Here is a 15,046-nt window from a genome sequence, read left to right as displayed (position 1 = left end):
TTAGGTCAGAACAGTCAAACAATGTCCACTAGGTGCTGGGAAGAGATGGGAAAGAGCAGGGACTTTGCGACACCGGGCGCATTGTGCAGTACACACCACATAAATCGATGTTTATAACACTCTTATATCGAAGAGAAAACGTAATACGATGACAGAATAAGAAAATTAGTATATCAAAAAGTTTCTCCCCGAAAATCAGCAATGTACCAGGTCCGTGTTCATTCAAACATTAATGCATGAACAACAGGAATATAACACTGCAGGAGTAGCATAACAGCAATTGATCCAGTGCCCCAGATTCTTATGCCGGATACAAAGCTGCAGCTTCAGAAGAGCACTATCTTTATCAGTGGGCAGTCTAGCTGATGATAAGGAAAAAAGAAGAGATGGTGTGTGACAGGTAGACGCATCCAATTGTCAGACAAAAGAAAGCTTCGACAACAACAAGATCAATCAAATCGCATGTCCATTGTTGGCCACAAGAAAGCTTTGAGAACAACGGGAGATCAAATCGCTTTCGCGGTTTCCGCAACATACAGTGCAACCGGGCCTACTTATTTGTGTGCTTGCAACTCAAAGCAAACCTAGCAGGCATCTAGGTCCCTGCATGGGGGAGGCTTTGGCTCGCCTAGCAAGGTGGTCATCCCTCCAGCAGGACCACAGTTTTTCCGCTCTGGGTTCTGGGTGCCACGCTGCAAATGTTTATCAAATCGTCAGAACAGGTGTATATTGGAATTAGACCAGATAAAACATGTGGCCAGACATAGTAAGAGAATCTTGTTAAGTTGGGCTAAAGCTTACAGGGGGCGTTTCCCCTCTTCTCAGCATTTCAACAAGCTCAACGACTCGCTTGGGAGTGAGGTCTTCCTGTGAAGGGCAAGTAGAAAAAAAGAAGCTCAAGTTACATCAGACAGAAAAGTTTACTTCAAAGCCTCTTCCATTAGCAAAAGGCATGCGAGTTTTAATAAACCATCCTGGTAGGCTAGCAACTTTACGTCTCTAGTGATGCAGTAATTCTATTGAACAGAAATTTAGTTTAAAAGATAACTACGGCAACTTTCTACCTCTCTAATGTCCCCAAAGAAGAAGGTACAGTACAGAGCCAACAAGCAATGACATAGAAGTTGAGTGTATCGAGTAGACAAGTTCTGATCTATGCATATACATGAATTTAGAAGTAAAACTACTGTTCAAACATGCACCACTTGTAATCACATCACCCCTTTCCTAACAATATACTCCTATACAGTGATTACGTTCTTCCATTACCCAATTTTTGTTTCTGATCAGTGATCACGTTGAACCAATTGTCCTATAAGATGTGCCATGCTGTTTCTGGCACAGTTCACCCCGCATTATGCCAGCATAAAGTCATTGATACTGACTAATACCAGCAAGTGCAAGTACTAGAGGATACAATTTAGGATAACAGAATAGTGAAACGTTGAATTGTATGATTATCAAGAGCAAAATAAACTTACATAATAATTGTATGTGTAACCATCTGAACCTTTGGTATAGTCAGCCACAGCAATCATGGGAGCGTTCACACAGCAACCCTGTGAACAAACGAGCAGAAGGTGAATAAAAGTGGTTTTAAGGATATATCATAACCAAACATTTAAAACTATTCGTTACAAACATACTACAGACCATTCCTACAGTTATATATTGGAAAGCATAAACTCAAGTAAAAACAAATATTTAAAGATCACGGTGTTACCATGCATTCCATTTCCCCAACAGAAAATAAACCATCGCTTGTCACCTCTGCAAATGAAAAAAAAATGTTAATTACATCACAGAAACAGAATAAGAAGCTCTTGCTCAGAGGACAAAGTTTGTGGTAACAATTTTACAGATATCAGAATAATTACGCAATATACAAACCGTTCCGTTTAACTCCAAGGTGTTTTAACAGGGCATCTTCGATATCACGCGAACCACGAATCATACAAGGTGTAGTTCCACACACCAAAAGGTGGTATTTTCCCACCTACATAGCATGAAACGACTTCATGGTAAAAAAAGATGGTAGTAATGAGTACAGAGTAGGCAGTCGTGCATCAAGGTACCTTGGTCCGATTGAACATTGAGTAAAATGTTGCAACTTCATAGACCCTGATCGGTGCAACTCCAACTATTTTAGCAATCTGAAAAGAAGACAAATTATTGTCAGGAACGCTGAAAATGTCAAGTGTTCACTTTTCCAAGATAGGGGGGAAAACAACAGAAATTTTAAGAAAGCATAAAATATATTAGATCAGTGTGTAACAAAGACTGATACTTGAAGCAAAATTGTGAACATAATGGTCATGGTGAGAAAGGATATGCTGCAGCTTTGAATGCATTATATGTTAATATGCTCTATCAATAATATGACCTGCCAGATGAATATATTAGACTTCCATCAAATCAGCTTCATCAGAAAAGAAAAAAAAACATGATCATAAGAGGTTTCAACTAGTATGTCGACAAACAAACATGTTCTTTCTTAATTAAAAATAGGGACCCCATGTCTCCTAATAAAGCTATTTTTCTTGATTATCAAATCCAGGATAAATTTGTAGTTACCCAATGGTTGTAACTGCCACTTCCAAATGTTTTGTTCTACAAGATGTAACTTGATTCTAGGGTGTCAAAATTAAAGACCAACAAACCTGTGCAAGTCATAAGCTAAACCGACTACTCAATATACACATGATATCTTTCTGTTCACCTATACAGAATATAATTTAGTGTTCCAGACATAGTGTATGGACAGAAGAGTATGCAGAAAAGAACAGCATATACAACGATAAACAAGGGGCAATAAGGTTTTGCATAGTTTCTACAAGTACAAGACACATGTTTTTAACTAAAGAAGGTACATTAACTCATAACAATTTCACCCTTTATATGGAAACGGAATACAACATAACATGCTGACGTTGGAAGGTCACAATTTTGCGCGAATTTGAACTTACAGCGTCCATTGCTGCAACCGGGACCCATCCACCATGCTGCTGCTGTGCAAGATCAAGCATTGGAATAATACCAGATTGCTTGTAGTTGCTTGGGTAATGAGATAGGATTTCGTTAACCTGCAACATTACAACGGAAAATTTAACAAGGTATGTCACAGTTATTTCAAATCCAGCCAATTGACCCCAACAGTCCCCCGCTACACACGCATCGCAGACCCAGACCGGGGGAAGAACAGTACCTTCTCCATGTTGGCCTTGGTGAACTCCCACGGCATGTTCGGGTTGTTGTCCGGCGAATCGATGTGCTACAGAAACAACACAACATATAAATCTAGCTCAATCGTCGTCGGCGGCAAAACAGATCAGACAACCGCAGAAGCGGATCCGAGAGCGCTCACGTAGTTAAGCGCGGAAGAGAAGGTCCGGGAGAAGTAACCCGTGGCGGCCGCGGCCGCGGGGGAGGAGATCTGCAAGGAAATTTCGGCGAACGGGATCAGGGGATCGGCTTGGGGGAAATGGAGGGGAATGGATTCGAGAGGGGAGGGGGAGGAGGCGCGCAAACCGGAGACGGGGAGAGGCGTCGGGCGGCCGACTGTGAGGCGGAGGCGGAGGCGAGGCCGAGGAGGCGGCGGGCCGCGAGGCGGGCGGCCGGGGGCAGCATGGCGGCCAGCGAGGGAGCGGCGGTGGTGGTATCGGCGGGTGGTCGCTTGGCTTGTGTGTGAGAGACCGACCTCTCCTTACCGGCCAACAACAAGGGCACGTCGACGTGAAAGTGGGACTAGCCAGCCCACCCACTGACATTGCTTTAGTGGGCTCCGATTGGACAGGAACGGAATTAAGTGGGCTGGGCCTATTAGCCCATAGAACCCACCAGCCAGCCCCTTTCTGTTGAGGAGGCGCCGCGGTGCAGGCCGCCGCACCTGGCCCCTCCCCCGCCTCGCAGCTTCTCCTTCCTCAACCCCGGCTGGACGCGATGGCCAGGTCGCCGCTGCCGAAGGTGACCTCTCTTTCTTGATTTATCTGCCCGCTGCCCCAAGTCTAATATGTTCAAACCAAGTGGTCATCTTGGTAAGCTATCAACAAAAAAAAGTCTAATATGTTCAAGGGACCGGAGGAGCCTAGCGGCGTTCTCAGAGAAACGCACTCCTTGTAAGATGCCGTTTCTTGGCTATTTTTTTGCTTGTAAAACGTGTTATGATTCCGCTCGCCCTGTTTTGTTATGCTTGCCCGGTTGACTTTCCCTTTGGGAATCGAGTAAGGTAATTGTGAAGCTATGATAATGAGATATTTTATATAATTGGCATTCATGTTCTAGTCTTAGTCATTTAAATGTTCTTGTGGATTTATGCGAGGCCGATATAGTTCATCTAATTGAACTGTCTTAACTGGCTAACAACATGTGAATTTATTTTCTACCCATGTGTGAACTGTGATACCTCTTGCTGGTAACGTGTCACGTGATTCGATAGCTTTGCGAGCCGTTGTACCTGTTGCTCTTAATTCTCTTCATGTTTTATATATCCTTAATATGATAACGGATTGTAATAGCACTGCTTCTCACTCACTCAAATACTAGTATGTGGCAGCAGCCCAAAAGGCATGGGACGTGTTGCCCGAGGAGCAATCACGGAAACACATCACTGCTGGCTCTGGCGACCTGTGTAAGGATTTGTGGAAGCGTGAACCCTTTGTCTGGGCCGCATTGTATTATATAGAAGGTTTGCCGTGGCGTACAAGAAAGAAGTCGATCGTAGACAGATCGATCAAGATTACAGAAGAGTTTGGACAGAAGAAAGGATAGAACAGAGTACAAGTTTAAACTAGTGTCCCTATCCTATACAACTTGTCTAACACTCCCCCTCAATCTAAACCCTATGAAAGTTTACCAAGGTTGAGATTGTATTTGAAGTCATCTAACCTTCTCATCGTAAGAGGTTTTGTGAAGCCATCAGCAAGTTGATCACCTGTTGGAATAAACCTTATATCAAGCAACTTGCGTGCTACTCTTTCTCTGACAAAATGAAAATCAACCTCAATATGCTTTGTACGTGCATGGAAAACAGGATTAGCTGAAAGATAGGTTGCACCAATGTTGTCACACCACAATCTTGCAGCTTGTGGAACTTTAATTCCAAGTTCATGAAGCGATGTCTGAATCCACATCACTTCAGCTGTAGCATTAGCTAAAGCCTTATACTCTGCCTCAGTACTTGACCTTGAGACTGTAGCCTGTTTTCTTGCACTCCATGACACAAGATTTGTTCCCAGAAACACAGCAAAGCCACCTGTGGACCTCCTATCATCAGCACACCCTGCCCAATCTGCATCAGAATAGGCAGATACAAGAAGAGATGGAGACTTGACAGTCTGAAGACCAAGTCCCTCTGTAAATTTAAGATACCTTAGGATCCGTTTTACTGCAGTCCAATGAGCTGTAGTAGGAGCATGTAAATACTGACATACTTTGTTCACCGAGTAGGAAATATCAGGACGTGTAAGAGTTAAATACTGTAATGCACCTACAACATTTCTATAATTTGTTGCATCCTCTGAACCAAGTGCTTCTTCAGTTTCAACAGTAAGTTTTTCTGAAGTAGAGATGGGTGTACTAACAGACTTACACTTTTCCATGCCTACCCTTCTGAGAATATCCGTGGTATATTTTTCCTGAGTAAGAAGTATGCCATCTGTTACCTTCTTGACCTCGATTCCAAGAAAGTAATGAAGATCTCCCAAGTCCTTAAGAGCAAACTCTAGTTTCAGATCCTTGAGTAGACAAGTAGTGGCATCTGGATTTGAGCTGGCAACAATTATATCATCAACATAAACAAGAACAAACATGGTAATATTGTTCTTACTGTAGAAGAATAATGAGGTATCTGCCTTTGATGGTGTGAACCCAAGCTTCTGCAACTGTGTATTCAATCTTGAGTACCAGGCTCTTGGGGCCTGTTTTAACCCATACAAAGCTTTATCCAGCTTGCAAACATAATGTGGTGTGCTTTTATTTACATATCCTGGTGGCTGCCGCATGAACACTTCTTCCTCAAGAACACCATGAAGAAACGCGTTCTGAACATCTAGCTGTCGCAAACTCCATCCTCTGGAAACAGCGATAGACAGAACAAGTCGAATAGTAGCTGCTTTAATAACAGGGCTAAAGGTATCCTCATAGTCAATACCAAACATTTGCTTAAAACCCTTTGCAACTAATCTAGCCTTGTATCTGTCTATACTGCCATCAGCCTTTCTTTTGATTTTATAAACCCACTTACAATCAATCACATTATCACCCTTTTTTGGTGGTACTAAATGCCAAGTTTTGTTTTTAACAAGTGCATCATATTCATTATCCATAGCCTTCTTCCAATCTTTATGAGCAAGTGCATCATGTAAATGAGTTGGCTCACCGGTGCTAGTAAAAAATGCACGCTTGATTTTATCATACCTGACCGTACCATCGGTGTACTTTTTTTTCCTTTATAATGCCTGACTGAGATCTTGTATGTCGAAGAGGAAGCACGGGTGCTGCTGTTCGCGTTGTTGTAGACCTCACCACAGAAGATCCAAAGGAGGCAGGTTCTGTAGCTGGTGATCCTGCCACAGAAGATCCTGACACATCAGCCCCAGCATCCAGCGCCAGATCCAAGGCCGTATGTGCCGTAGGTGAGATCGACCTCGGACTTCTCCGCCCAAGAGCGCCGCTCAGGGTGGCGCTAGAGACGTGGTCGGGCGTGCACACCCCATCGCGGGCTCCGCTGGGCCCAGCAGGCGAGTGCGTGGAATCGGACGAGTCGTCCCCGCCCGCATCGATTTGGCCGGTGGGCTCCGCACCTGGTGGCTGTCGGCCACCCGTCCCTCTGGAACGCATGCAGCGCCAGACTGCGCCTGGGATCCCGCACCTGCATGCAGATCCCTTTGGGAATCGAGTAAGGTAATTGTGAAGCTATGATAATGATATATTTTATATAATTGCATTCATGTTCTAGTCTTAGTCATTTAGATGTTCTTGTGGATTTATCCGAGGCCAATATAGTTCACCTTGATCTGTCTTAACTGGCTAACAACATGTGAATTTATTTTCTACCCATATGTGAACTGTGATATGTCCTGCTGGTAACTTGTCACGCGATTCGATAGCTTTGCGAACCGTTGTACCTGTTGCTCTTAATTCTCTTCATGTTTTATATATCCTTGATATGATAACGGATTGTAATAGCACTGCTTCTCACTCACTCAAATACTAGTATGTGACAGCAGCCCAAAAGGCGTGGGACGTGTTGCCCGAGGAGCAATCACGGAAACACATCACTACTGGCTCTGGTGACCTGAACGACATACTTGGTGGAGGGATTCATTGAAAGGAAGTTACTGAGATAGTTAACACCTTTCTTGCTTTAGGAATGCATTGCACTCTTGGTTAATAACCATATAATCGGCCGGGCAATTTTTAGTCAGTTTATCATTCAGCTCTGTTTCTATATCTTGTTTCTTGGTCTCCTGTCTTCTAGCAATAGTGTTGTCAAATTTTTCTACTGTTCTGAGTAATCGTGTAAAGTTAGTGAGTCTTTGTTCTACTCTTGTTCTCACTTGTGCATCAACATCTCATACTCCATTGATGTATCTGTGGTGACTAGACTAATCTGTTGAGTAAGGGCTTTCAATTCTTTTCTGTTGAGTTATTTATGTAAAATGCCATGTCCATTGATGTATCTGTGGTGACTAGACTAATCAGCTACTAGATTTATTCAGGTGGTGTTCCAGGAATGGGTAAAACTCAACTGGGGTATGTTGCTCCTACTACCGAATCATTGCAATTTCAGAAGAAAATTACCGTGCTAAGTGCCAACTTTTGGAGGATTCAGCTAGCAATCAACGTCCAAATTCTCGTGCGCTATGGTGGCCTTGGCGACAAAGCATTTTATATTGGTATACTTGTTTGACAGAGAGTGATTGTGTCATGTGTCTGTTGAGAAACTGTTAACAATATTTACTGTCATTGTAACAGACACAGAGGGCAGTTTCATGGTTGAACGTGTCTATCAAACTGCTGAAGGGTGTATCAGTGACATAATGGAGTATTTTTCCGTGCCACCATGACAAGGCTTCATCTGGACAAGAAAATCTGCAGCCTGAGCCTTTCCTAGCAGGCATCTACTACTTCTGAATACTAGTAATAATGTACATGTAATGCACGTTTATATTAGGTAGGATATTAGTTGCACGTTATATTAGGTAAGATATATCTGTTGCATGTTGGTATTTGGTAAGACATCAATTACTTTTTCGCGGGAAATGGTAGGATGTTAATTACATGTCAGATTTCATGAGATATCGTTGAGTCAAAACGTGTTTATAACCAATGGCAGTGGTGGGTAATTAGAGCATTAAACGTGTTTGGTGCTCACCATTGAAGCGATTTGAACCGCTAGATAACATGATTTGATGGTCGGGATGGTTTGGATCTGCCCTTTTGGGTCTTTTTATAGAGGTATAGATGCAGCTACACTGAATACATTGTGGTGAGGAACTATCTGAAGAAATTCCTCGGAGACCATAAAGATGTAATACTCCCTCCATTCTACAATGTAGTGCTTCCTCTATCCCCGTGCTTCAACTTTGACCGTAAATTTAACTATCAAGAACGATTGTGGCGGGAGCAAACATTATATCAGTGAATTCGTATTCGAAAAAAGTTTTCAATTATATATTTTTTTCTCCCGCCACAGTTGGTCTCGTTGGTTAAATTTATGGTCAAAGTTGGACCTCGGGAAGCGCGGGCGCACAATATTTTGGAATGGAGGGAGTATTCTTGAACAACTGAGTCTTAAAGTTTAATCACCTGAATTATGTCCAATGTTTTATCCCTCACCTCTATTTTCCCCCAAGATGAGTTTTCCGGCACTTCTATGTTTACAGAAATGGTTTTCCACCCTTCCGTTCTTAGTAGGATCTACCAAAATTGGTTGAGTGTTACCAAATAACCATTATTTTTCTTTATGCTTTACAGGTGAGGATAATTATTATTGATAGTGTTACTTTCCACTTTCGATAAGATTTCGATGATCTGGCTCTGAGGACTAGAATGCTCAGTGGATTATCACTGAAGTTGATGAAGCTTTCAAAGGCATATAACTTGAAACTATGAAAAATTGTGCTAGTTGAGTTGAGAAAACCATATAGCAGTTCCTATTAATTAATTGAGATCTATCTTATACTGAGACAGTACAAGTAAATGGATTTTTTTCTATGCACATAAATGTCAGCATTTACAAGGAACACATACATTTTGGGGTGATACTCTGCTGCTGTCCCGGTATGACCTGGTGTTTCTTGCATGCTTTGGCAACAACACATCTATTTCTCATTACTTGCCTCCTTTACCTGATCAGTTTGTAGTACATTATTGTATCCTGCTTCATTCTGTTAGAATAAACGTATAGGAGATGTATAGGGTTAGGAGTTTGTTTAAATTATGTACATCATCTCTATCTCCTTCCCCATATCTCTCTGTAACGACCTTCCTGGTCAATCTCTCGATCTCTTTCTCTGTAACTTGTATGCCAAGGCTTTTGCCCAATATATACATGCGGCCCGAGACAAAGGGTTCTATGCTTCCCATATCATTTTACATGGTAACAGAGCATCTTCCTCATTAGATCGAAAGAGATTGCATCTAGCTACCTCCGCGACCGAGATCATGTCCACCACCGCCGCTGCCATGACGCCAATGTGATAGCCTGGCTTAATAGGGATGATAGACTACTCATATCAATAAGGAATTTCTTCTTTTTCAGGAGCCCATTCAGACAGAACTCCAAAGTTAAGCGTGCTCAGCTTGGAGTAGTTTCAGGATGGGTGACCGACCGGGAAGTTGCTCCCGGGTGCGCACGAGTGAGGACAAAATGCGCAGAAAAGACTAGTATTGATCTGTGGGGCCAGTCTAGATCCCGCCAGGAGTAACGACCACCGGCGGATAGATGGAGCACCACCTAGACGAGAAGAGCCCGCCACCGCCGGCCACTCTCACCATCACCAAGGACGGCAAAGAAGAACAAGTTGTCAACTTTGCGAGATCCCTCTGGTATGCACAGCAGCAACAACTTCAAGGATACTTGATGGGTTCCTTTTCCCATGAGATTCTTGCCCAGATCGCCACGCTCCAGACGTCGGTCGAGGTGTGGCACACCATCCACGCCATGTTCGCTGCTCAGAGCCAAGCCCAAGCAATCAACACTCGCATCAAGCTCACCAACCTCAAGAAAGGTAATATGTCCATGGCTGACTACCTTGGTAAGATCAAAAGCCTCACCGATGAAGTCACAAGCACTGCTGTGGCGCTCTCTGATCCGGAGATCGTCTCCAAAATTCTCGCCGGCCTGGACATGGAGTACAACCCGCTGGTCTCTCCGCTCGCCGCCAGGGTGGAGCCCATCATCGTCTAGGAGCTCTACAACCAGCTGCTCAGTTTTGATGCCCGCCTCACCCTCCTCCATGGCGGCGACCTTCGGCAATCCTCCGTCAACTCTGCCTCCCATGGCCGCCCTCCAGGGAAACGTGGCGGTGGGCGCGGACGCGACGCTCCTCAGGGAGATGGCGCTCGCTCTGGTGGGGGAGGGGACAACACCAGCGGCGGCAGCGGTTTCAACAACAACACCAGCGATGCTCGCTCCTCAGGGAGTATCCTGATAGTTGCCTTCGATCGATTTTCAATTAATGTTTCAACTATGAACATAGGAAATGTCAGATGACGAAATGGATTTCAGTATTTGCGAATACTACGAAGACGAGCACGGCCTGTACGACAGAATCTTCCTAGATGATGATAGGCGCTTCAGAATCAAGCTGGACGAGAACTTCGAAGTGGATACAGTAAGCCACAACTACAAGTCTTTTTTCGTAATTAAGCATGACATCTGCTTCATTTGCTTCAACTTATAATTTAAATTTTTACTATTCTACTAGCGTATCCCCTGCCATGCAAGAGTTTTTGTCTTGGATATGATAGGTTTCAGTTCTATAAAAAAAATACTATGGAGGTAAAGAGAGTTTACTTGAAGACCGAGCATGGTTATACTTTCCACGCAAAATTATACAACGCAGACACCTACACCTATTTTGAATGCAAAACTTGGCAAGCACTATGCAAGACTTATGCATTTGAGCCTAATATGGTTATCACCTTTGATATTCGTCCGGAAGATGATATTAAAGGTAATATCGACATCTGGGTCGATGTGCAGACGCCTCCAGTTATACCATTATGTGAGTTTCTCAACCATATTTATGTCTTCGATATTGTTTATTCAAAAATAGTTGACAACTAATTTCTATTGACAACTTATTTCCGTTCAAGCAAACCTGTCCAACGCTTGGTAGACATGACCTATTACTGTCCCGGGGCTGAACTAAACTGCGAGGAGATAAGTCATTATATTTCATGGCTTGAGGATCTTCATACTGTCAAGACAAATTATTTTTTTGGACTTAAAAATCTTAGTACTCAAAATGTGCGACCAATAGTGTTCGTACTGAACTACGGTCACATCTATTTAGGAAAGATGGTAAGATTTTTACTATTTGTCCTCAGTGCATCTTTTGCATACATTATTTTTAAGCTAAACTTCATTGCTAAGTATGTTACTGTACAATGTTCTTCAACAGGGACTCTCGATGAATGTTGTGCCTCATTGGATCGAGACTAAAGGTTGCATGAGAATTGTTAGCTTACTGCCAAGATTTCCTATAATGCACTTTAGTGCATTCAGGATTTCTAATAGCGAGGAATGCTTAATAGTGAAAGAATGAAGCAAAATTGTGAACGATCGTAGAGAAGTACTAGGGGGAAGCAATCAGAAGCGCAGCCCACGATTAGGAGACAGGTTCATCTGCATGCTCCAACTTGATGAAGCAGGAGTGCTATACATGTTTTATGTTATTTTAGTTGAGAGAGAGCAGTAGGAGTGATTAGCTAGCTAGAAATGAGTTCTGATGATTAAATAGCTGGTGTGGGTGGTAATGACTATGATGATTATTATTAGCTAGTGTTGGTGGTGATTAGATAGCTACCGCGGCTAGTGTTGATGGTGATTAGCTAGCTAGAATGAGTTTGAAGATGATGATGTGTGATGCACTATGACTATGATGATTAAATAGCTACTGTTGGTGGTAATGACTATGATGATGATTAAATAGCTTGTGTTGGCAGATTAGATTCAAGTGGAGGCAACATGTGGTGCACATCAAAAGTACTACTAGTCCAAACTAGATCAAGTTTGGATTAGTAGTATACTTTTGACATGCACCAGATGTTCCCTCCACTTAAACCTAACCCACCTTCATTTGACACACTGTTATGGACATATTGATATAACAACCTCATAATTGGTATTGTACCAAAATTTATATAACGGCGTATAAATACACTAAAAATGAAAAAAATGAGAAAAAAAATACTAGTAGCGATGGAGATTAAACACGCTAAAACTAGCTGTATTAGCAGTAGCGCTGGAGTGAAGAAACGCTGCTGCTATATGTCTTAGCAGCAGCGCACGTAGCACATGCTACTACTAAGGAATAGTTGTAGCGCCTTATCAGTAGCGCGTCCTCCCGCGCTACTGATAGGCAAAATACCCGTGCTACTGCTAGGGTTTTCCCTAGTAGTGAAGCACACACGAGAATATTCATCCCACGCTATAACTCCCCGGCAACGGCGTCCGAAAAAGGTCTTGATAACCCACAAGTATAGGGGATCAATTGTAGCCTCTTTCGATAAATAAGAGTGTCGAACCCAACGAGAAGCTAAAGGTAGAACAAATATTCCCTCAAGTTCTATCGACCACCGATACAACTCTACGCACGCTTAACGTTCGCTTTACCTAGAACAAGTATGAAACTAGAAGTGCTTTGTAGGTGTTTGATACGTCTCCAACGTATCTATAATTTTTGATTATTTCATGCTATTATATTATCTGTTTTGGATGTTAATGGGCTTTATTTTACACTTTTATATTATTTTTGGGACTAACCTATTAACCGGAGGCCCAACCCAAATTGTTGTTTTTTACTTATTTCAGTGTTTCGTAGAAAAGGAATATCAAACGGAGTCCAAACGGAATGAAATCTTCGGAAACGTGATTTTTGGAACAAATGTGATCCAGAGAACTTGGAGTGGACGTCAACAATCAACGAGGCGGCCACGAGGCAGGGGGGCGCGCCACCCCCTGGGCGCGCCCTCCACCCTCGTGGGCCCCTCGTTGCTCCACCGACCTACTTCTTCCTCCTATATATATCCATATACCCTACAAACATCCAAGAGCACCACGAAACCCTATTGCCACCGCCGCAACCTTCTGTACCCAAGAGATCCCCATCTTGGGGCCTTTTCTGGAGCTCCGCCAGAGGGGGCATTGATCATGGAGGGCCTCTACATCAACTCCATGGCCCCTCCGATGATGTGTGAGTAGTTTATTTCAGACCTTCGGGTCCATAGCTAGTAGCTAGATGGCTTCTTCTCTCTCTTTGGATCTCAAACAAAGTTCTCCTCGATTCTCCTCTCTCTACAAACTGTTTTGTTTTTGACAGATTCTGTTTTTCGTGTGTTGTTTGCTTATTTTAATGAATCTATGGCTAGTAAAAGAGTTTATAAACCATAGATAAGTTGGAATACAGTAGGTTTAACACCAATATAAATAAATAATGAGTTCGTTACAGTACCTTGAAGTGGTGCTTTGTTTTCTTTCGCTAATGGAGCTCACGAGATTCTCTTGTTAAGTTTTGTGCTGTGAAGTTTTCAAGTTTTGGGTAAAGATTTGATGGATTATGGAACAAGGTGTGGCAAGGGCCTAAGCTTGGGGATACCCATGGTACCCTAAGGTAAAATACAAGGACACCAAAAATCCTAAGCTTTGGGATGCCCCGAAAGGCATCCCCTCTTTTGTCTTCGTTCATCGGTAACTTTACTTGGAACTATATTTTTATTCGCCACATGATATGTGTTTTGCTTGGAGTGTCTTGTATGATTTGAGTCTTTGATTTTTAGTTTACCACAATCATCCTTGTTATACACACCTTTTGAGAGAGACACACATGAATTAGAATTTATTAGAATACTCTATGTGCTTCAATTATATCTTTTGAGCTATATAGTTTTTGCTCTAGTGCTTCACTTATATCTTTTAGAGCACGGCGGTGGTTCTATTTTATAGAAATAATTGATCTCTCATGCTTCACTTATATTATTTTGAGAGTCCTTTAGAACAACATGGCAATTTGCTTTTAGGCATAATAAGAACTTTCATATAAGTTCATTGAATACTAAGAGAAGTTTGATACTTGATGATTGTTTTGAGATATGGAGATGGTGATATTAGAGTCATTCCAGTTGAGTAGTTGTGAATTTGAGAAATACTTGTGTTGAAGTTTGTGATTCCTGTAGCATGCACGTATGGTGAATCGTTATGTGATGAAGTCGGAGCATGATTTATTTATTGATTGCCTTCCTTATGAGTGTCGGTCGGGGACGAGCGATGGTCTTTTTTCTACCAATCTATCCCCATAGGAGCATGCGCGTAGTACTTTGTGTTGGGTTTCGTAGTAATTTCAAAAAATTTCCTACGCTCACGCAAGATTATGGTGATGCATAGCAATGAGAGGGGAGAGTATGATCTACATACCCTTGTAGATCGACAACGGAAGCGTTTGGTTGATGTAGGCGTACGTCTCCACGGCCCGACCGATCAAGCACCGAACCTACGGCACCTCCGAGTTCTAGCACACGTTCAGCTCGATGACGATCCCCGGACTCCGATCCAGCAAAGTGTCGGGGAAGAGTTCCATCATTACGACGGCGTGGTGACGATCTTGATGTACTACTGCAACAGGGCTTCGCCTAAGCACCGCTACAATATTATCGAGGAATATGGTGGAAGGGGGCACCGCACACGGCTAAGAATATGATCACGTGGATCAACTTGTGTTGTTCTGGGGTGCCCCTGTCTCCGTATATAAAGGCTCAAGGGGGGGGGTGCGGCCGGCCTAGGAGAGGCGCGCTAGGAGGAGTCCTACTCCCTCTCGGAGTA

At 42.9% G+C, this 15,046-nt stretch overlaps 1 protein-coding gene and 1 pseudogene across 1 annotated transcript; one reads left to right on the top strand and one right to left on the bottom strand.

Moving 5' to 3' along the window:
* Positions 1-181: 181 nt before the first annotated feature.
* LOC119286133 (NADH dehydrogenase [ubiquinone] flavoprotein 2, mitochondrial-like) lies at positions 182-3,698 on the bottom strand. The gene is made up of 10 exons (XM_037565483.1): positions 3,529-3,698; positions 3,365-3,433; positions 3,206-3,271; positions 2,967-3,083; positions 2,076-2,153; positions 1,891-1,996; positions 1,724-1,770; positions 1,482-1,559; positions 802-867; positions 182-692 (listed from the first exon to the last, which is right to left on the bottom strand). The coding sequence occupies exons 1-10, from the start codon at positions 3,625-3,627 to the stop codon at positions 585-587; spliced, it is 834 nt and encodes a 277-aa protein (XP_037421380.1). The 5' UTR covers positions 3,628-3,698; the 3' UTR covers positions 182-584.
* A 2,138-nt stretch (positions 3,699-5,836) lies between these two features.
* Positions 5,837-9,114, top strand: LOC119354638 (annotated as a pseudogene).
* Positions 9,115-15,046: the final 5,932 nt, after the last annotated feature.

Source organism: Triticum dicoccoides, chromosome 1A (genome assembly GCF_002162155.2).
Source record: "Triticum dicoccoides isolate Atlit2015 ecotype Zavitan chromosome 1A, WEW_v2.0, whole genome shotgun sequence".
Lineage (NCBI taxonomy): Eukaryota > Viridiplantae > Streptophyta > Magnoliopsida > Poales > Poaceae > Triticum > Triticum dicoccoides.
Note: the sequence above shows the minus strand (reverse complement) of the source record. Positions and strands in the feature narration are given on the sequence as shown.